The 20343-nt window shown below is 45.4% G+C and overlaps 2 protein-coding genes across 8 annotated transcripts in view; one reads left to right on the top strand and one right to left on the bottom strand.

The window, feature by feature from the left end:
* Window positions 1–20343, bottom strand: part of LOC144132655 (uncharacterized) — a 197001-nt gene that overhangs the window by 138862 nt on the left and 37796 nt on the right. The gene's annotated exons all lie outside the window — the stretch shown is intronic.
* On the top strand, window positions 1031–7862 carry LOC144132650 (uncharacterized). Of its 5 annotated transcripts, XM_077665219.1 has the most exons (7): window positions 1036–2034; window positions 3714–3829; window positions 4344–4784; window positions 5216–5321; window positions 5487–5698; window positions 7235–7406; window positions 7690–7862. In XM_077665219.1, exons 1-3 carry the CDS (start codon window positions 1704–1706, stop codon window positions 4701–4703), a joined length of 807 nt encoding a protein of 268 aa, XP_077521345.1. In that variant the 5' UTR covers window positions 1036–1703; the 3' UTR covers window positions 4704–4784; window positions 5216–5321; window positions 5487–5698; window positions 7235–7406; window positions 7690–7862. The 5 variants fall into 5 exon arrangements, with proteins under 5 accessions (XP_077521347.1, XP_077521345.1, XP_077521344.1 ...); XM_077665218.1 differs by having other exon boundaries at window positions 4344–5321; XM_077665217.1 differs by lacking the exon at window positions 5216–5321 and having other exon boundaries at window positions 1038–2034.

Here is a 20343-nt window from a genome sequence, read left to right as displayed (position 1 = left end):
TGCATGCATTCTCCACACAATATCACTGCATGCCTACAAGTATTTGAGAAAAACAAGTACACTAGCCTTGCCCCATCTGAGCACTATCAGGAAAGTGTGTTCATCTGTACAAATGTGCCCAGAAATTGATTCTTGTGATGCAACTTTTCTTCAGTATGTTTCCCAGAGATTTACACATCTGCAGCCACATGAAAAGACAGTGACGTTGATGCTTGACGAAATTCATATCAACCCTTGTTTTGAGTGTAAGGTGGGCAGCATATGTGGTGCTGCAGTGAATTCCAGCGAGGCAGCCACATCTGTACACGTGTTTATGATACAAAGTCTGCTGAGCTCATTCAAGGAGGTAGCACACATTCTTCCGGTAAAAACCATACAGGGCGATCAACTTCATGCCATACTGAAGAAGGTGATCATACGCTTAGAAGACATTGAGTACAGGGTCATAGCCATTGTTTGTGACAATAACTCTCTAAACAGAAAGGTAACGAAGATGTTTCTGCCAAAGCCAATGCTTCGTCGTGTTTATCCACATCCGGCAGATCCAGATCGCCCATTATTTTATGTGGTAGATGCTGTACATCTTTTGAAGTGTATCAGAAACAATTGGTGAATCAGAAAAATGGGGGGATTTCCTTTTTCTACCCATGCTTTGAGCTTTCAAACAATGATGTTTGTGCTGAATGCAAAATGACTGCTTCATTTAAGAATTGATTTACATAAAGAGGAGTCATCTCTACTGATAAAGCCTGGGTATGGCTTGACATCCAAGGCACTTAATCCGAGCAACTTGGAACGGGAAAATGTGAAGCTGGTACTGCAGGTTTTTAATCCGCAAGTAGCCACAGCCCTGGCAGCTCGCAGTGGTGAAGCTGATTTTCAACATGAGGCAGCAACAGCAGATTTCATCAAAATCATTCCTCGTTGGTGGAGTATTGTCAACGTAAAACGCCAAACAAAGGCTTCCATCATCGTACTGTTTATGAAGAACGCATGTCTTGCAGTACAGATGACCCAAAAGTAGCTTTTCTGAATGGTTTCATTACCTTGCTTGATGTCTGGGAATTTTATGGTCATGACACTGGGGTCCTTACCCAGCACACATTGAGTGCACTAAGGCTATCTGCTCAATCCTTACTGGCATTGGTTAAATGCTGCACAAGTGAACTTCATTTTAAGTACGTCCTAGTAGGGAAAGTTCGAACGGATCCACTCGAGAGTCGTTTTGGACAGTACCGGCAAATGGCTGGTGGGCAGTACGACATATCTGTTCGACAGCTTTCTGAGACAGAGGGCAGGATTCGCCTTCAAAATGCCCTGCCAAAGATGAGCACTGATGACTTCAGAAACATCAAAGAGATAGTGTAACAGATGTAGGAACCTCCTTTAAGGCGCGGTCACACTAGGCCGACGATCGGCCGATTTCAGTCTGGCGACGGCCGGCGGTAGCGATTTTCGTGCCGTTGGCGCGCCTGTCACACCGCGCAGACGCCGACCGAGCGCCGATTGTCATCCGAAGAGCGCATCGCCGTCGTGTCGGCGAGATAGCAGCCGTCGGCCGACCTGTGAGTCACATTCGGCCGACAACAGCGCCGACACCACGACGACGTCATCCTATCCTGACATGCTCGACGCGGCTGCTTCGCGCACGCGGCTCGCATGGTCTCTTTGTGCCGCAGACACGGACTCGGCGAGGCGGTGCAATGGGTGATGCCGTTCAAGCAGCGGGCACGGCTGTTGCTGCATTGCTGCTGCTCGAGGCGACTGACGAGCCGCCGAAGAAAAAACCAAGGGGGTGCTGGGCGCAACCCTGGTTGCTACGGCGAAAGCGCCAAGGCGCCTATGAAAATCTAATGCGCGAACTTGCTCTGGACGACGGCGAGGCGTATAGAAGATGGATCCGCATGGACACATCTGCCTTCGAAGACCTCCTCAACAAAATAAGACCGCGTATAGAAAAACGGGACACCTCCTTCCGAGAGGCCATCCAGGCGGGAGAGCGGCTTGCCATCAAGCTACGCTACCTCGCAACTGGTGAGTCCGTATTTTATTTGCTCGAGCTGTTTCGCCTGCATGAAGCTCGTTCGCCTGCATGACTGGATGAGGCAGCGCAGGTTAACTATTTTAAGGCTGACACATTTTGAAAGCAGCGCACTGACTAACTCAATTTTGTGCAATCGCGTCACTCTGGCCGCTCGAGCTGTCGCTGCCAAGCGATGCAGGTTTTTACGACGCAGCGCCAGCAATTGCGGCCACTTTATTTTCACTTGCATATGAAAGAGTCCGTCTAGTTTCATAATGCACAGACGGAACCAGGGTACTTACTGGACTCGTCAAAGAAACCGTGAAACACCAGGGATTTTTTTTCTTTAGAAACAGGTAATTAGCTATACACAACGCAGAATTAAAACTACCAATTCAAATAGGAGCCTGAACCCACCAACCACCTTTGCGGGCGCACTGACCGAGCCCAAGCGAGCGGCTGCCGCTCAGTTCAGCAGGCTGCTAAAAGATGAAAATAAATTACATAATACAAAAAAACGGAGGCTGCCTTGAAATAGGCGACTTCGCTGCTTTCCCTTCGTTTTTTGTTTTGCCTATGCGATAGCTGAATAGAAGCTCCGTCTTAACTGGCTTTCGATGGCCTGCTTATCACTTATCGCAGATCACTGCGCGCGCTCTCCCTGTTCAGGAAGAATGTGCTACGCACTTTAAAGACTGCTGAGAGCAGCGTCGGCTGCACACTTTGAGTGGGTGAGTGCGCATGCTTCGTTCACTCAGGACATGCTCGGCAATACTTCGTTACGGTAGCGCAACAGCGCAATTACTTAGGTATTTTTTTTCATATTTCGAGGGCTTTAAATGCCGGAAAAAAGGGCCACGTAGGACATACGTTGCTGCAAATAACTGAATTGGTCCTTTCTTAACAGTCGGTTAGTCCACCGAGATATGCGAGACTGTGTGCAATTTCCTTTCCTCAAAAATCAATTTTTACCTTTCTTAACCCCCCTCTACAACTTAAGGTAAGGTACATGATCCTAAAGCGAATAAGAGAAAGTTTGCATAATTAATCTTAGATAATTAGCTTATTAAGCAGAATTTCAAATATACTATGAGGAGTGCCACACGAGAAACTGTATGCCGTTGGTTTCTCCCAGGTCTGGTGCGCCACTTTTTTAAAATCCTTGGTTCAGGTTATATGCAACACCCTTTATATGACAATGTTGCACTTTTTTTTTGTTCTGGTGCAGCTGGCAGCCAAATGTATAGAAATATCACATAGGCTCAGTCACCAAGTTGTCGAGGAGCCTTCAGAACATTGCGTGCGTGTCGTTTTTCCACAATGCACCCAAATTTATTACGAGGTGAAACAAAAATTTGTGACCAGAAAATCTAATTCACTGCAAGCGTACTGCCCTGAACACGTGTTTTGGAAAAAGAGATTAAATTCAAGACAATTGTGATTCACAGCTAGCATGTATAATCTGCCTGGAAAACCCAAGCTGACCATTGTTTAAATGGTGTATTGTCATACAAAGTAGAACTGGATGAAAAATTGTGCAAAGCATGTGCCTAGATCAACATTACTTAATAACTGCATATAAAGCACCATTGTTTGTAAATCAAATGTGTTGATGTTTAATGTTTGGTGGCAAGAGTGGCTCATCACTGGATTAAATACCATTCTACCATGTCACTATATACTTTTGCAGGAGACAGTGAGATGTCTCTCCAGTATGCTTTCTACGTGGCCCACAACACCATCTCTGGCATTCTCCTCGATGTGTGCAAGGCCATCTACTATGCTTTGGTTGACGAAGTTGAGAAGGTAAGAACACGTTACACTTTTTTTTTCGCACTATGGCTGTGACATGCAGCCATTTCTCAACATGTACTACATATATGTGAATGCCGCACAATTGTGTTAGCTATTTAATCAGCCCTTAACTCCCACCACAGGTATAGCAAGCATATAGCAACATAACCTATGGATAGCACATAAAAATAACTTCATCCTGCATTATCACAAAGCATTGGTGGGATATTTATTGTTAAGTAAGGCATTCAGTCAATACTGTTTTCAGTGCACTGATATGGGGTGCACAAGAGTGATAAGCTGCTGCTCTGCTGCTGGCGATTTGGCTGAAACGAAGTTCACACAAAATCGGCAGGAAAGTTGACCTTTTAGTACAACCCCACCAGTACACCCCTGTAGCTACCGATAATGCTACTTTTTGAACAAACTTTACATCTGCAATTTCTTGTCAGCTGCAGGCCCCCCTTTCTTTTTGGTGTTGGAATATTGTTCAATTCATGTTACTAAATGTTTATTTTTCTTACAGACTCCTAAAACACATGCGGAATGGTGTGCAGTGGCCCAAGGTTTTGCCGAACTGTGGCAATTCCCTAACTGTGTTGGTGCCCTCGACGGCAAGCATATAACAATCACTCCTCCCCCAGAAAGTGGAGCTCTGTTCCGCAACTACAAGGGCACATTCAGCATTGTGCTAATGGCCCTTGTAGATGCAGGTCTGAACTTCATTTTTGCCGAAGCAGGCCGGAATGGACGTTTGAATGATAGTGGGGTGTGGTGTGAAGCAAAATTGTGCAATAGAATAGAGGAACACCCGGACACCTTGCTACCACCTACACGTCTTCCAAATTCTTTGCACATTAGCCCCCTATGTAATCGTCGGGGATGAAGGATTTGGCCTCAAGCCTTATTTAATGAGGCCTTACCCCATTGCAGAGCTCGAACACCAAAAGAGAATTCTCAATTACAGGTACCAGTTTGTTGCATTTTACTAAGTATTAGTTTGTTTTATTGTATGCATGCTTAAGCTTGTGTGTATGATTACTTTAGATATGTTAGGAATATCTGACGAGAGAGCTCCAGGGCCTAATTGCATCTCATAGCTATGCTCGAAACTGGCAGAAAGGAGCCTAATTATTATGTATTAGTAAAGTTACAATGCCTTATTTATCGGCAGAGTACTGCCAGCAAGCTGGTAGCATTTAAACACTGTGCACGTTTATAGAATGAATAAAGCACACTTTGACAAGAGAGGTCTGGAGGCAAACTGTACCCATGTGGCAACACGAGTTATGGAAAGCTGTCAAATTCATACATGATGTATTGGTGCTGATATGCACTGAAATCTAGCTGGTTGTACTTACGCACCTGTAGCCATGCATTCTCATTATTTATTCACAGGTCTTGCTTATTTGTGGGCTATGCACAACCTTGTGTACACTGCTGCAAGTTATGCTCGTAAACAGATGGCACAGTTTTTTTCTTCGTCGTTCTTAAAGGAGGGAAGGTTATCACAGTACATGTTTAACATATGGTAATTAACTATACGCAGTGGAAGAAAAGCAAGTGTACCACCGGTGGGATTTACACACCCAACTGTTTGTCTGCGCATTGCTGCAAGCTGTGATTACAACACAGGATAAAAAAATATTCACTACCTTCTTTATTTCAGATTGTCCAGGGCAAGGAGGACAGCTGAGAATGCCTTTGGTGTGCTTGTTAATTCCTGGCAAATTTACAGAGCACCCTTACGTCACAGTGTGCAAAGGGCCCGATGCATGGTTCTGACCACTGTTGTGCTGCACAATTACCTGAGGCAAAGGAGGGGAACCAGACAGCTATACACGCCTTCTGAGAGTTTAGATGTGGAGGACATCCTGACCGGTAAGGCGCTTCTACCATTACAAACAAGTGTGGTTTAAAAAATAAAAAGGACTTAAAGTTTAGCAAGGGAAACAATGCTTTTTTTCTTAGCACTAGTGTTCTGCAAGTATTGGTAAACTGCACCAATAAAGCAGGTTATTATATAGTGAAGGCAGCTATGACAAAAATAGTACAAAAATTGCTGTTACATTACTGCAGTTACCTTCTTCATGCACTAGCTGTGTTGACCAAAAGTGAAAAAGCTAAGGTAGGGACCCCAAACACTGTTTTGTATGCATTGTAGGGTGACTGAGGACAACAGTCATTTATATTTGGTTCTCAGTATCAGTCCTCCCAACCTTGACTGGAACCCACCATCCAAAGGCCAAAGCAGTGGCCTTGTGGTAGAGCATCCGCCTCGCATTCGGGAAGTGCTGGGTTTGATCTCCATTGCCAACGGGTACCCACTGGTTTTCTTATGGGTACAAGATTTCCCCCGCCTGGTCAGGAAGAAATGGGCTTGGGCAGGGCATGTACTATGAAGGCAAGATAACCGCTGGTCCGTAAGGGTGACGGAGGGGATTCCAAGAGAAGGCAAGCATAGCAAGGGGCGGCAGATTAGACGAGCCTATGAGATTAGGAAGTTTGCAGGCATATGGTGGGTGCAGATTGCAAAGAACAGGGTTAATTGGAGAGACATGGCAGAGGCCTTTGCCCTGCAGTGGGTGTAAAGCTGATGATGATAAGACCTCTGTTGGTCCTTATAAGTGTTTTCAGCTTAACCAGTAGCCAAGAATAGATTTATTGGTTAATTGCATTTAGTACTCATCATGGCACTTAGTTCTCAGAATGTCTAGACAAACTATGATCATAACTTTGAAGTGAATGATTGTGCAGCCAATTCTCACTATGATCATAACTTTGAAGTGAATGATTGTGCAGCCAATTCTCTGGGATCTGTGTCAGCATACTATTTATGTTTGTGAATCTATAGGTGATGACGCAGCCATACTTTAGTTTTGGTCTAATCTACCATATGAAACCTTATCTAAATAACCTGTTAATCATTACAAAGAAGTGAAGTTTGGGGTGTTATGTGGTATAAACAACTAATGCTTTCTATCATGAAACAGAAATTTGGAAAAATTCCTGTTATAACAAGACAGATTACTAATTTCCTCAGTTGCAGCATTTGTTCTAATATTCCTTTCCTCAAGTTAAGCTGGGCTAGACGAGGCTAATGAGGTATGTCATAATATATCATTTGCCATTGAATATAGAAAATGCTTATGTCCCAAGAAATGGTTCAGTAGGATAGGCATCCATGCAAGCCAAGGATGCATGCAAGTAATTTGATACTACTATTCTGAAATCCACTGCAAGCAGACTGCATACAATGGTCTTTTTAACTTGTAGCATGACCTGATGCAGGTGCATGTATGCAGAATCTCTGTGGTACAATTGTGAGAAACAATTTCATATTGCAGAGTAAGTGTTACCTAGTTCAATATCAAAAACAGCTGTCACGTCAGTTTGATGTTTTAATGCTCTTTGCAGGAGATATACGGCGGGGAACGTGGCGGTATTCAGACTGCCAAGCAGGCGCAGTGCAGCCACTCAAGAAAAGAGGAAGCAATTGTAGCCAGGAGGCTCGAAGGATCAGAGAAGATTTTAAAGACTACTTCTATAAAGAAGGTCAACTCAGGTGGCAGTGGCGACTGGTGTCATAGTATGTAATCATATTTGCTGCAAATCAGTTACATTAACATTAGTGTTTGTGCCATTAATGGACAAACTACACTTCACTACAGACTGGTAGACCTGCAACATGGCCAACTGGCATTGAGGCTTTGTGGGTATTTGCCACATGGCATGCGCTACAAGAGTGCCAAAGGTGTCGCAGTCATCTTTAGCAGCCAGCCTCTGGCTACTTTCTAATGCCTCTACGGCTGATGTGAGGAGACGTTTGCGTTGGTCTTTCTCTTCATCCTGAATTTTTCTTTTTTCCCCAGCCCTGGTTCGTGAGTTCCTTGGTGCATCCTCCTGGAACTGGGCATCCACACTTCCTGCATGGTTGCCTGTAGCTGCGTCAACACAGCTGGAAGGCGTGGATATCTGTTCAGGTTCCAGTGGTTTGAAAGGTTTCTGCAGAATCTACCTGCCGAAATAAAAGGAAAAAAAAGTCTTCAGTGCATAATCCATTTTCTTATGACCAGTAATCACCAGTCCGGCTCTTAATTGGCAATCATTTTCTGAAGGCTTGGTATGCCTTTAGTACTTGCCCGAAGCATGAGTCGTGCTGCCATGTTAACATTTAGACAGCTGTCAAAAACATGCCTAATGGGCAGAAGCTGCGTCTTGGCTGCATGTGGGGAGGATACCCTCCTCGAGATGTATTCATGAGTCTTAAAATGCTGTTCAGGAGCACGACGGATTGTACATTTGCTTGTGCATTTGCTTGAAGTCATGTGAACCGTGTATAACTCTGTATTCTGCCATATATAACATTGCAATGTTCAATGCCAACAAAGAATAAATATTTGCAGGAACCAAATCATATTTTAAACCTACCTCAATTTCCTCCTCAGTGTCCATGGTAGAAATGCTGGGCTCCGATGAACACCCACTCGATAAAAAATGTAGCCGTCTAAAGTGCACCCAGCGGGGCTCATAGATTTCGTCAGTGCCGGCACCAGAGCGCTTCTGAATCTTCGTTTTCTCACGTGTGAAGGTGGTGCGCAAGTTCGTGAATTTGTTCCGTATTTGCAGAACTGAAAAAAGAAGACGTCATACACACCGCACGGGCAAACCGCGTGGAGAAGTGGTAATTCGTTGATAACATTTTATATGCAGGCTGCAATCCCCAGACACAATAGCGCTGACAGGGTACCGCCATCGTTAGTCTCTAGTCTGCAGTTACGCAACATAACTAAATACGAGTGCGAGAGCCAAACGTCGTTGTAAATTGCAGCACAGGCGCATATAATCTCTAGAAATAAAAAGTACCTACCGGTGAACTTGTCGCATAGTGCGGCTGCTACTTCGCTGTACGCGACTTCTTTTAAATCTCATCGATGGTAGTGCTTGTGCAACACGTCCCAAATCAGGCGCCTTTCTTCAATTAGCGCGATCAATTCAGCCTCTTCTTCGGTCGAAAACGGCGCCGACAGTGACATTTTGGCAACACTCGGTGGAGAAGAGCACAACTCAAGCCATTCGCACGTGCATAATTTGAAAAACGAAAGAGCACGATAGTGCCGATGGCCATACGTCTTGGTAAATGTTGCTGCGCGTGCATTATTTGTTTAATTATTGATTGCACTTCGCGCTCTGTGCTCAGTACTCGCTTTTGGTTGCCGAATGTTTTCGCTCGGCCACAGATTTGCCCAAGACACGTCGGCCAACGGGTCTCGTCGGCATTTTTGGTCAGTGACGTTGTCCCACTAGAACGCCGTTTGGTTGTCGGGGGCGTCGTCGTCGGGGCAGTGTGACTGGCTAGTCGGGGAACGATCAGGTTGGCCGACGGGACCGCCGATTGTCGGCGTCGCCGTCGCGTCGGCATCAGGGTCTCGTCGGCATAGTTTGACCGCGCCTTTAGTGTTCAAGTTGTAGACGCTGACCTTGATGCAGTCAGAGAACGAATGCCGGTTATTGGTTATGTTGGCGGGGATTGTGCGCATGCTACAAATAAAGTACTAAAGTGTGAAAGTTGCCGAGGACACTTCGTTGTTACCGGAAGTGAGACCAAATGGAAGACACCCATTCCTTAATCGCACAACTGGACTGAGGTGGACCCAAGTTTCCCTCTGCCCTTGTGATTACAATAGTCATGTACACGGACGTTGTAGTTACAAAGTGCTGTGTATGTGTATTGAGTGTGTGGCAAGAGATGGCGCCACCATCCCAGCGCCTGTGTGTGCGTGTATGAGTGCGTGGCACGAGACGGCGCCACCGCCGCAGAGCGCCCAGCAGGTGCTGTGTGTGTGTACGGCCAGCACCGGCCCTGTGTAACGTGTAACCCAGGAGAATAAAGATTGCTGTTACGTTATCCCAAAACACAACACAAAGCTTGTGACACAAAGTGCCTGTACACAATTTCTCCATGGGCCCAACCAAAGGAATGTAGTTCGGCAACTGACGCTCAACAATCTACCGAGGCTTGAGGACATAGATGCATGTGAAAATGGGCATAACTACGAGCTCCTTGTCACACTTGCTGCAAACTGTGCAGCAAACATAATGCTTAACAACTTATGCAAACAAAGGAATGATCAACTTCATATAAAAGAACTGAAGGCAAAAAACAGAAAAGCCCAAACCTTTCATGAAAAGTAATTTTTCATAACTTGTACACCGCACATTTAATTACTTTAAATTGCACTGCAGGTATTTTATTGCAGTTTCATGTGCTTTCCTTGGCAAACTTCTGCCTGTTGTAGTGCAATGAGCCTTCTTTTGTTTGCGTCATGCATGCTTTCTAGCCCAGAGTTAAAATGACAGTTTGGCTTTTAATCTGAAATTTTAAAGTATTTTGGCAATTAAGAGCAATGTTGATTTTTTACTGAGCTGAACCTTAGACAGTGCCTGCTGTGGTAGGTGAATGACTTATTTGTCACACCTTTTGTCTGTATGTGCTCTTCTTCTTGAGTCTTTATTGCACTATTGTTGCATTGTCTATTATGTATTATTGTCTATATTATTGTGCAATGCAGTTTGTGCACTGGATTCATTGTGCATTCCTATATCTGCAGCAGTGAAATAAGTGGTTCTTTGTGTCATTTATTACAACCTAGTCCACAGTTTAGTCACAAGTGTGTTTAATGTACTGTGGTTTCTTTGCATGCCTTCGACTCTACAAAGTAATATGTTGTTTTATGGCACTGAAAGGTGGCCATCTACTCCGAAAAATGGATGAAATAACATTTTCTTCTAACCTACAGTTAAGATGCGAGTATGGTTTTCGTTTTCTACCTCTTGGCATTGCAATGTGCTTTGTTCTGCTTCCTCTCATTCATCATTCATCTGAAACTCGTACCGTGCCACAGGGCCTACTTTAATATACAGATTGGTATTGTAACTGTGTATATCTCTTATCGGTGCAACAACTTGTTTCCGCTGTCAGTTGTTTACGATTTTACAGCACGCAGTATAAAAGGCAACATCCGTCTACATTACAGTGCAATATTGTTTTCTGTCTGTAATGTATTTTGGCCGCAAATGATGTGTAGTCGTAAATATCTGTAAAAATGCAAACAGAGAGTCTGCTGTGATAAATAAATATGTATAATTCTGCCCGTAATCTTAATTATTTGTCTGTGCCCTGATAAATCGCGCGGACCTGGTGGTCGACGAGCCTCTCTGTGGAATCAGTTCCCGCTAGGCGAGCGCGCGGCAATCGCTCGCGGCCTTCAGCCGGCGCGCAATGACATCGTTCATGTCGCGTCACGTGACGCGCAGGCCTGAAAGCTGTTCAGGAGGTAATGTCCAGGCCGACCGCGGGAACAGGAACGCTGCAGCTGCAGATGACGAGTACCAAGTTCTTTTGCCAACTTTGCCTACCGGACGTGTGGTGTTAAATACTGTTTTTCTTCATGGCGATGTGCGACTTTGGCCTTTCAAAGTCGAGGACTTCCGAAATGCCCTGGCCAAGACCGGAACCCTGCCTGGCGTGGTTGCTGTGGGGCGTACCGGGTTGACCACTTATGGGCGGTGACCCTGAGCACTTCTGAGGCAACCAAGCGGCTGCTCACCGTGAAGGAAATGCAAATAAATGGGGGGCGGTGCATGATCATCAACCCTGAGGACCAGGATGTTAAACTAGGGCTGCATTGGATGCTCCGCAGTGTTGATAATGAGGGCATTTGCAGCGTTCGGAAAGGTCACCGCAGTGACCCGTGAACGGTGGCGAGTTCAAAATACGAAGGAAAAAGCCTCTACAAGGACTGTTCTACTTAAGATGAAGCCAGGTGTTACAGTTGAAGGTATCCCTCATCAGCTAAGAGTTGCGGGAGAGCTGGCACTTGTGGTTGTGCCTGGTAGGCCTATGCAATGCCTGCGCTGCCGCGGCACTGGGCACGTGTGGCAAGAATGCAAGATTCCTCGCTGTACGAAATGCAAGCGTTTCGGTCATGGCGACGCTGATTGCGTTCGTACCTACGCATCCGCAACGGCAGCTGAGGTGCACGACTAAAAGGCGGAGTTGCAAATGGATGCCGCTGAAGCTGGAGGCGGCTAAGGGTGCAGGGTAAGTGGACAAGGTAGCAGTAGCCACGGTTTCCTTACTGTCTTCGGCAGAGGACACCCGGACACCCAGTGACCAAGGGGAGGAGCCTGAACCACCAGGATCTATGGCAACCAAAATGGCAGAGGACGGCGGATCTGCAGGCGCTTCAAAAACCGAGGTGCCCCTACCTGTGTGTGACTAGGGGATGGATGACAGCGATGGCCACTTGCGACCATTACTGCGCCCGTCAAGCGTCCTCATGAACTGACTCGCAACGAAGAGGCCAACGAGACTACAGCCAGTGGAGAGGAGCCTCCAGCGAAAACTGCTCAGGCCCAGAGGCCTGCTTTCAAACCGTGCCCGAACTTTTGAGCTGAGAGGCGAGTCGCCGCAAGTTCACCTTTGCGGCAAGGCCACGGCGACCAACCCGATGACCCGGGTGTTAAAGTGTCTAGCAATACGCTGGACGTGAAAGGTAAGCGCCATGCTCTCGGTCTCTTTTTCTTTTTGTCAAAATGGCTCCTGTACTTTGCCTGAATATAGCCACACTTATTGTAAGGGGGTTGGCGAGGAAAGGAAACAGAGCCAAGTGTATCGACTTAAACTGACTATGCCATTGATGTGTTTGCGGTACAAGAAACTGAAGTAGACGGGGAGGAAGAAACCAGGAGCATGGTGCAGCGTTTCACTTCTAGGTATTACGCGGTAGTTGCTCATGCAGTTGGAAGGTCGGCTGGGTGTGTGCTATTTTGTAAAAAGCTACCGGGACTGGTTGCTCAGGTTTGTGCGACACATTCTAATGCCCGATTTATTGTGCTTGATTATGCCTACTTGGATGTGGGGTGTAGTATCATCTGCATTTACGCACCTAACAAGGTCGATGAGAGGGCAGCCTTTTTCGAAAGCACCGAGCAGTACTGTACTGTCGAAGGCAATTGATGTCATGGGTGATTTCAACTGTGTCTTGGCGGCGCGTGACAAAACAAGCGATAGCATATTCAGAGACAGAAGCATCGAAATACTGTCCGCGTTGGTAGATAAATGGAGTATTGAAGATGTGGCTGACTGTTTAGAAAGCGAGCGAGATGTGCAATTTACGCACTTTCAGCTGTCAAGTCTCATGCATGTCTGGACCGTATTTATATGGCGGTAGACCTGCTTCCAAGATGTAACAATTACAAGATTGTACTTGTGTCGTTTTTCAGACAACTGTTTGGTACAATGCATGCTAGGCATAGGAAAACGGAACAATGCATTTAATTGGAACTTGTGGAAATTTAATGACAAGTTGTTAAAATGCAAACGTTTTTATGACAACATAAAAGTAGTGCCTAATTCAGAGAAGTTATGGGAGAAGTGGGAACTATCTAAGCAGCAAATTAAAATGAAAGCAACTAAAAAGATTTGTTGCATGAAAAAAGAGGAAAAATTAAGGAAAAGAATTTTAGAACTGCTGTTGAAACTAATCGCGCAGGAGAGTAAAGCTCAGGGTCTGTTGATTGATGACGTAAAGAAAATTAAACCAAAGATAGAAGTTATGGAAGAAGAGCGTTATCGCGGTGCACTGGTGCGTCCGAGAGACGAAGAGGTGGTTTTCATTGAAGCACCAACAAAACGAGCATTGGGCATGGAAAAAGCCTGGGCTGAGTGTAATCGGGTTGATAAGATTGAATGGGCAGGTGTCATAGCAGATGACGAAACGCATGTAAAGCAAGCTTTTGGGGAATACTATCAGTCACTTTTTGCAAAACATGACGTAGACAATGACACATTCAACGACAAGTTTCTAGGAGCAATGCCAAGAATAGGTGATGAACAGAAACAGATATTAGAGGAACCAATTACCAAGTGTGAAGTGCAAAAAGCATCGACAATTTAAACTCATGTAAGTCGCCTGGACGAGATGGTTTAAGTGCGTCTTTCTATAAAGCCTTTAAGCAAGACATTTCTTCTTTGCTAACTGCACTTATTTAATCACTTTGCTAACTGCACTCATTAACTGCACTCCTTTGATAACTGCACTCTTTTACTGTATCAATAAAGATGGATATGAATTAAAAGCACTACCTCCTTTTTTTGGCTTATCTCACACTTCCTAATTCCGAAAACAGAAGACAGCGAAATGTTAAAGCAGGTTACAGCCTACAGGCCGATTTCACTCATGAACGTGGACTACAAAATATTTATGAAGGTGCTAGCAAGGCAGTTACAAAGGGTAATGGATGTGATAGTAGGTGCTCTTTAGACGTGTGGCATCAAAAGCCGTTCTATTATGTCTAACATTCACAAAGCAAGATGTGTTCTTGAGCGTTGCAATGTTAAAGACAGTCATGTTGCTATTCTTCAGTTACGACCTGCAAAAGGCTTTTGATTGCGTGGTACATGAACTTTTGCTTTTAATTCTGGATCAAGTGAATGTTGAATCAGTCATCAGGGAGGCAGTGGCCATGGTGTACCGCAACTGCACAACTTGACTAATAATAAATGAGAGTTTGGGGGCCCCCATAAGCGTGAAGCGGTTGGTGCAACAGGGCTGTCCCCTCTGCCCTCTTTTGTTTGGTATATACATAAAAGCCCTGTGTTTCAGCAAAATACAGAATGACGGTATTCAAGGTTTTAGGCTACAAGCGATCGAAATTAAGTTGCTGGCTTATGCGGACGACGTAGCTGTTTTCGCGGTCGATTATGAGAGCATAAGAAAACCCATCGATTGTGTTCGGCAATGTAGTCAATCGACAGGAAGTTGAGTAAATTGGGCAAAATGTGTTGGCTTCTGGTATTGCGAATAACGACTCCAGTTAACTTTGCGAGTGTGTCCTGGGTGACGACCTCAATGAAGTACATAGGGGTCCCACTAGAGTGCTATCGAGGCAGCGAACCGAATTCGAAAGGCCTGTTGGAAGACACATGCAAAAGCTGACATGGAAAGGGGGCTCGGTTATCGACTTTCGCGAAGGTTACAGTGGGCAACATTCTTCATCAGCAAGCTGGGGTACGTGATGCAGCTACTGCACTGTTCACGAACTAATGTGCAGAAACTGCACCGCATTTTTGCAGTGTTTGTCTGGGCCTCGAGCTGGGAATGATGCAGCCACACAAATAGGTTTAGAAGTGTAAAAGATGGAGGCCTAGGCCTGGGCCATCTGTTTTTGCTCCAAAATCTTAAGCAGGTTTTTATTTTTTCGTGATGCGAGTGAGATTGTACGCAAATTTTTTTGTGACGCGAGTGAGATTGTACGCAAAAGCGTACAATCTGTCAAATAAGGCTGGGCCGTGCGTTACCAGAATGGATTGTGGGAACAAAACATTCAAGGTCGGATGCAATGCTTGCTTTCATAACTTATAAAAAGATACGATGTTTGGTTTTTGAAAAAATTAGAATGTAATAAAAATGATATATTATTCCTGGTGACGTCAACACTAAGCTTTGAATAAACTTTATGCAACCACCGCGTTGTGCATAAGTGTAGGCATCCTCTCGCTCCCACGTGCGTTCCATGCCAATCCCAATCCAAGGGCAAATCCATACTTTGTGGACATTTCGCGTATACGGTCGTCTGCGGAGCAGAGCGCTCGCTTGATCACTTGATTTTTTTCAAAGCTTTTTCCAGTTTCTTGGTGGCTTGCCTAGACGACCAATGCAGTGCTTAGGTAAGTATACATTCTGCTCTTTTTCCCCCTGCATATTAGTGCACAGCTAACAGTTTACTCGTGAACTTATTGTCACGAGTGAGGACAATGAGCACGCCTCGTGTGTGGCCTCTTTATCTAAGTTTTCTGTACACATCAATCATTAATCGTCTTTTGATTAACGCAGCGGCATATTGCAAGGTTTAACTGCCTCGAAAGGGTTAGGACAACATGAAGTAACACACACATGTCCGAAGCGCAGCGCTTCTAAGTTTTGTGTGTGTTCCTTCAAAAATGTGAGCCATCTAGCCCCAGCAAATCTTTTGGCGCATTGCTTCTGAGAGGTATTTTTCTCACGGCACATTGTATGTTTATGTGTATAGATATGTTTATGATCGCAATGACAGTTGCCACGTGCTATGTAGTCGAGTGTTTTTTATCGCCAATTTTTGCGTTTTTAAGGCTAATCGCGTGGCTGAAGCATGCATGTCAGACGCCATAAAGTCATAGCCTGCATTCCTTGTGCTTGATTGATGAATGCTTCCATGGCAGTGTTTGCTTTGTTGCATTGCGAGTCTCCATGTGATGAGAAATGTGACAAGAACAGGATTAGTGAAAACAATTTTTCAGTGCTGCCAGAAAAGAACGCGGCTCCTGCCAGTGATCGGTTACATCATCATCATCATCAGCCTTACTACACCCACTGCAGGGCAAAAGCCTCTCCCATGTCTCTCCAATTAACCCTATCCTTTGCCAGCTGCATCCACCCTTTGCCTGCAAACTTCTTAATCTCATCCGCCCACCTAACCTTCTGCCGCCCCCTGCTATGCTTACTTTCTCTTGGAATCGACTCCGTTACCCTTAAGGACCAGCGGTTATCTTGCCTTCGCATTACATGCCCTGCCCAAGCCCATTTCTTTCTCTTGATTTCGACTAGGATGTCATTAACCCGTGTTTGTTCCCTCACCCACTCTGCCCGCTTCCGATCTCTTAACGTTACACCTATCATTTTTCTTTCCATGGCTCGCTGCGTTGTCCTTAACTTAAGCTGAACTCTTTTCGTTAGCCTCCACGTTTCCGCCCCGTAGGATCGGTTACAGCTTGAGAGTATTATCTTTTGTATGTGCTCCTTCCCGCTTACTGAGAGCCTTGTATTGCAAAACTTAAGATCAGTGTGACTCGACATATAGCGAGTGCAAGTCTCGAGCTCGCTAACTGATCGCCTTTGTTGTCCCTTTTTCTCGTTTGGTCATTTCTTGCGTTTTACTGCTTTTTTTTCATCGCTATGCTTCTGGTAAACTTCACTCAGTTTGTTGCTCAATGCGCTAAAGTTCCACACCACAACTGCTGGCTGTTATTTGGTTCATATGACGACAGGCACAGAAAGATTGCTAATAAGTCCCACATTGCAAGCGCTCATGACACATGTAACTCTCAACTTTCTGTTGATGAAAGTTCAGAATTGCAGTGCGACGTAGAATGAGTTGGCAGCCAGAAAGGCAAGTGCCGGGAGGGTACGGCACAGACAAGGTGCTGGTAAAAATCCTTGTTTCCTTATTAATCTTCTGCCGTGTTTTCTCTGTGCAGCATGTCAAAACAATTCGCTGTTGTTAGGTTTCCGCAGGAAGACGGCTGCTTAGCAGTTGTCCCTGTTGGGTGGTTAACTGAGGACAAAAGCGAATGCCTCCGGCCTGTGGCGAGAAGTTCCGAAATCGCACGCCTCATAAAAACGGAAGCTGATACAGCTGCCAGAGGGGAGTGGATGCGGTGCCCAGTGGTCGTAGTTACCACATGCCTTAAGGGGGGACACGGGTCTTTGCGGCCGAAAAATCGCGAAAAAATCAGTTTTTCAATTTTGGATTATTCGTGACCGTGAGGTCATTCTCTATGGACCTCCTGCATGTTTGTAAACAAACGAGGGGGCGCTGCAGTCGCTAGCGAGCTCGTGGTAGGCAAAAGGTCGGGGAGTGGCGTCGCGGATAGGTGTTGAGCGCGGGTTTTCAAGGCTTGTAGGCGCGTTTCCAGTTTCTTTGAATCATAGAAATGGTCGATGCTTCCAACTTAGTAATTTGTTGACGTACACGAGCTCGCGTTGGCCACGTGCGGCCTATAAAGAGAAATAGTTTGCCACTGTATTGTATATATGGTTAGTAGTAAACATGTAGAAAGCGTTCCTGCCGTTTATTTATGCGCTAGGCATTGAATAAAACAAGTTTTGACACTCTGCACTAGCCGGAATGATTTTACTTCGGGACAATAGTGAGGGGAAGTGCTGGCCTTGTTTCGTAGGAGCAGACATGCGCTCATCGTCTGCTGACATACGTACGTGTCGCGCTGTGCGAAAAGTGGGGGCAGCGTCGTGTCCCTGATCTGTCTCGCTTAGCGCTGTTTTTAGCCGCATGACCACGCACCAGCCAGGCCGACTTGTCCTCTTTTTAAGCTGGTCGATTTGGTGAAAATTTTTGATTTCTAGAATTATTTTCTTTCCTAGCCCTGAAGTCTAGTTTCGCGACGAAAAATTATAGCAAAATATTGAATACAAATTTATAAATTACGCTTGTTAGAAGTGTGGTCGTCAAAAATTGTGAGGTAATTTCTTTGATTTCAGTGCCGCATTTCTTTGACCAAAGCGAAAGCAAAGATGCCATAAACGAGGGAATAAACTTTATGGTTCGTTTTGTGACCTTTCACATTTTCTGCGACTGGATCACTCACCTTCGTAATTCGCATGAAAATCAAATGATTCCAATTGTCGCAAACTATTCCTGAGACGTTGAGGAGCGTAATAAATCTCTCGATTTTTTTCCCTACACGTGCAGTACTGTGTTAATTATTTCTTGTAAGAAACGTTTTCATGTAACTATGCATGCATAAGTACTGATCATATAGAAAATATAGAAAAAGAAAATCGCGTCATCGTACAGAACAGTGCTTTATGTACATGCTGGCATAAAAAAAAAACTGCGCACTATCTACTCAATTATTTGAGACCTTGGGGGGACTTGGCGACGGTGTTAATTATAATTACCCAGAACTGCACCAGGTATAGCTATAAATAAAAGGAATTACTGAAACCAGCATAGGAATTTCATATTTGCACCAAGTTTAGTTACATATCGCATGCATGAATAACGAAAACACTTTTCATTGCCGCGTCCCCTCTCAATCTCGCCGCGTGTCTGTTAGTAGCACGCCTGCGGCTGCTTCTTTCCAAACAAGCTTCGCGATCATGTACTACCCCATGAATCATGACACATGCATGATGCAATGAAAAACCATATGGCGTTTAGCACACTTAAGGTACGCTATTCTAAGCACACCAACGCGACCGCGCAAGATTGACACATCTTACCAGACTTCTTACTACTCGAATGAAATAATTACGTCGTCATATCAAGAAACAGTTTCAAGTAAATATTAAATGTCATAAAACGCGCCACTAAAACATGGTGTGCTATTAACAAAAAAACGCATTCCTTGGGGGCGAGTGAACCTGTCGGCGCCCCGTGCACTCCAGCTCAAGCTGATAAGTACGTGTGCAGCTGCATATGTCTTTTTTTTCCTTGAGCAATTATCAGCCTACTATCCTGAAGTTCAGGTGAATGAACGCAGTAACTTGCATGCTATTAAGTGCATTGAGTGGCAGTGCCTATCGACTCCCAGACTTCGCGCTTTACTACCGTGGCCCAATGCCTGTTAGCCAGTTTCCGAATGCGGCATTTATGCGCGAGAAACCTATCGAGGCTAATTTAATATTTTTATGCTACTACGCGGATCCAGCAGTGACGCAGCTGGTCAATACATGCTGCTTCTGCAGTGCACAGGCTTGAAGCAGCCGCCGGTAGCTGCGGTAGGCACGGGCAAGCGGAACCTGTTTTGCCTACCATGCGAAAGTCGCTGCTAACATCAGCGCCACCGCATCTTCGTGACGTCGCGGGGTGAAGGAGGTCCATATGTGGTGAAGTTTAAAAGCGGAGAAACCCATAGTTTTTCAGAAAAAGCCAAATAACGGGAGTATTCTGTCCGAAAGTCTCGCGAAAGAACCTCAAAAAAGCTCATTTTGCGCTGTGCACCATTTTCAAATGACGTGCCGGAAATCCGCCATCTTGGTCTCGTTTGAAAGAGCGGGCCTCTTCAATTATCCACCTCTGGCAGCCCGCGGGCTGCCAGAGCACGCCGCCAGGCACTCGATTTTCGCGGGTTGCTCCGCGCACTTCCGGTGGCTGCCCAGAACACATTCGTTTTTCTCTGGCTGGGTGGTTTCGGGCAGCCAGACTCGCCAGGACGATTTTGTGCTGGCAGCGTCGTCTGCTAGCTCCACAGCACTCCGCTGTGGCGGCTAGCAGACGATGAAATGGAGGGAGGCGCATTCGCGACAGCTTGGGTGGTTAACAGCTAGCGGAGTATACTGACGGGCCAGTTGATAAGACATATTATAAGCAAAAACGTAGCATATATATGTCTATATGCTAGGTTTTTGCTTATAACAGCTAGCACGCAGAAAAGGCGTTCGCGCTCGTATCTCGGTGCTGCTTTACTAACATGGTTGTGTGTGTCTTATTTCGAGTTGAATCTCCGAGCCGGATGTTGTTTACACGTTTCAACTAACGCTTCTTATTTCGGCACCTCCGCGCGCCGTCTCGTGCAAAGCATAATGTGAAGCACTACAATTAACGTACATGCACGACACATATGCGTGCATGCCTACATCAGAGGGAGCATGCCGACGCACGTATATGGGCTGCAATAAAACAAGACCGGAAACCAACTCCGTGGAGTTCACGAGAGATAACGGATGCATATAGTCGTCTCA

Source organism: Amblyomma americanum, chromosome 5 (assembly GCF_052857255.1).
Source record: "Amblyomma americanum isolate KBUSLIRL-KWMA chromosome 5, ASM5285725v1, whole genome shotgun sequence".
Classification (NCBI taxonomy): domain Eukaryota; kingdom Metazoa; phylum Arthropoda; class Arachnida; order Ixodida; family Ixodidae; genus Amblyomma; species Amblyomma americanum.
The sequence above is the reverse complement of the archived record's forward strand: the minus strand, read 5'-3'. Positions and strand labels throughout refer to the sequence as shown.

What these genes read in the sequence shown, in the direction of transcription:
- LOC144132650 (XM_077665219.1), top strand. Translation starts at nt 1,704, where the DNA reads ATGGGTGATGCCGTTCAAGCAGCGGGCACGGCTGTTGCTGCATTGCTG. An exon ending in GCTACGCTACCTCGCAACTG is followed by an intron (nt 2,035 to 3,713) that starts GTGAGTCCGTAT and finishes ATACTTTTGCAG; the next exon opens with GAGACAGTGAGATGTCTCTC. An exon ending in TGGTTGACGAAGTTGAGAAG is followed by an intron (nt 3,830 to 4,343) that starts GTAAGAACACGT and finishes TTTTTCTTACAG; the next exon opens with ACTCCTAAAACACATGCGGA.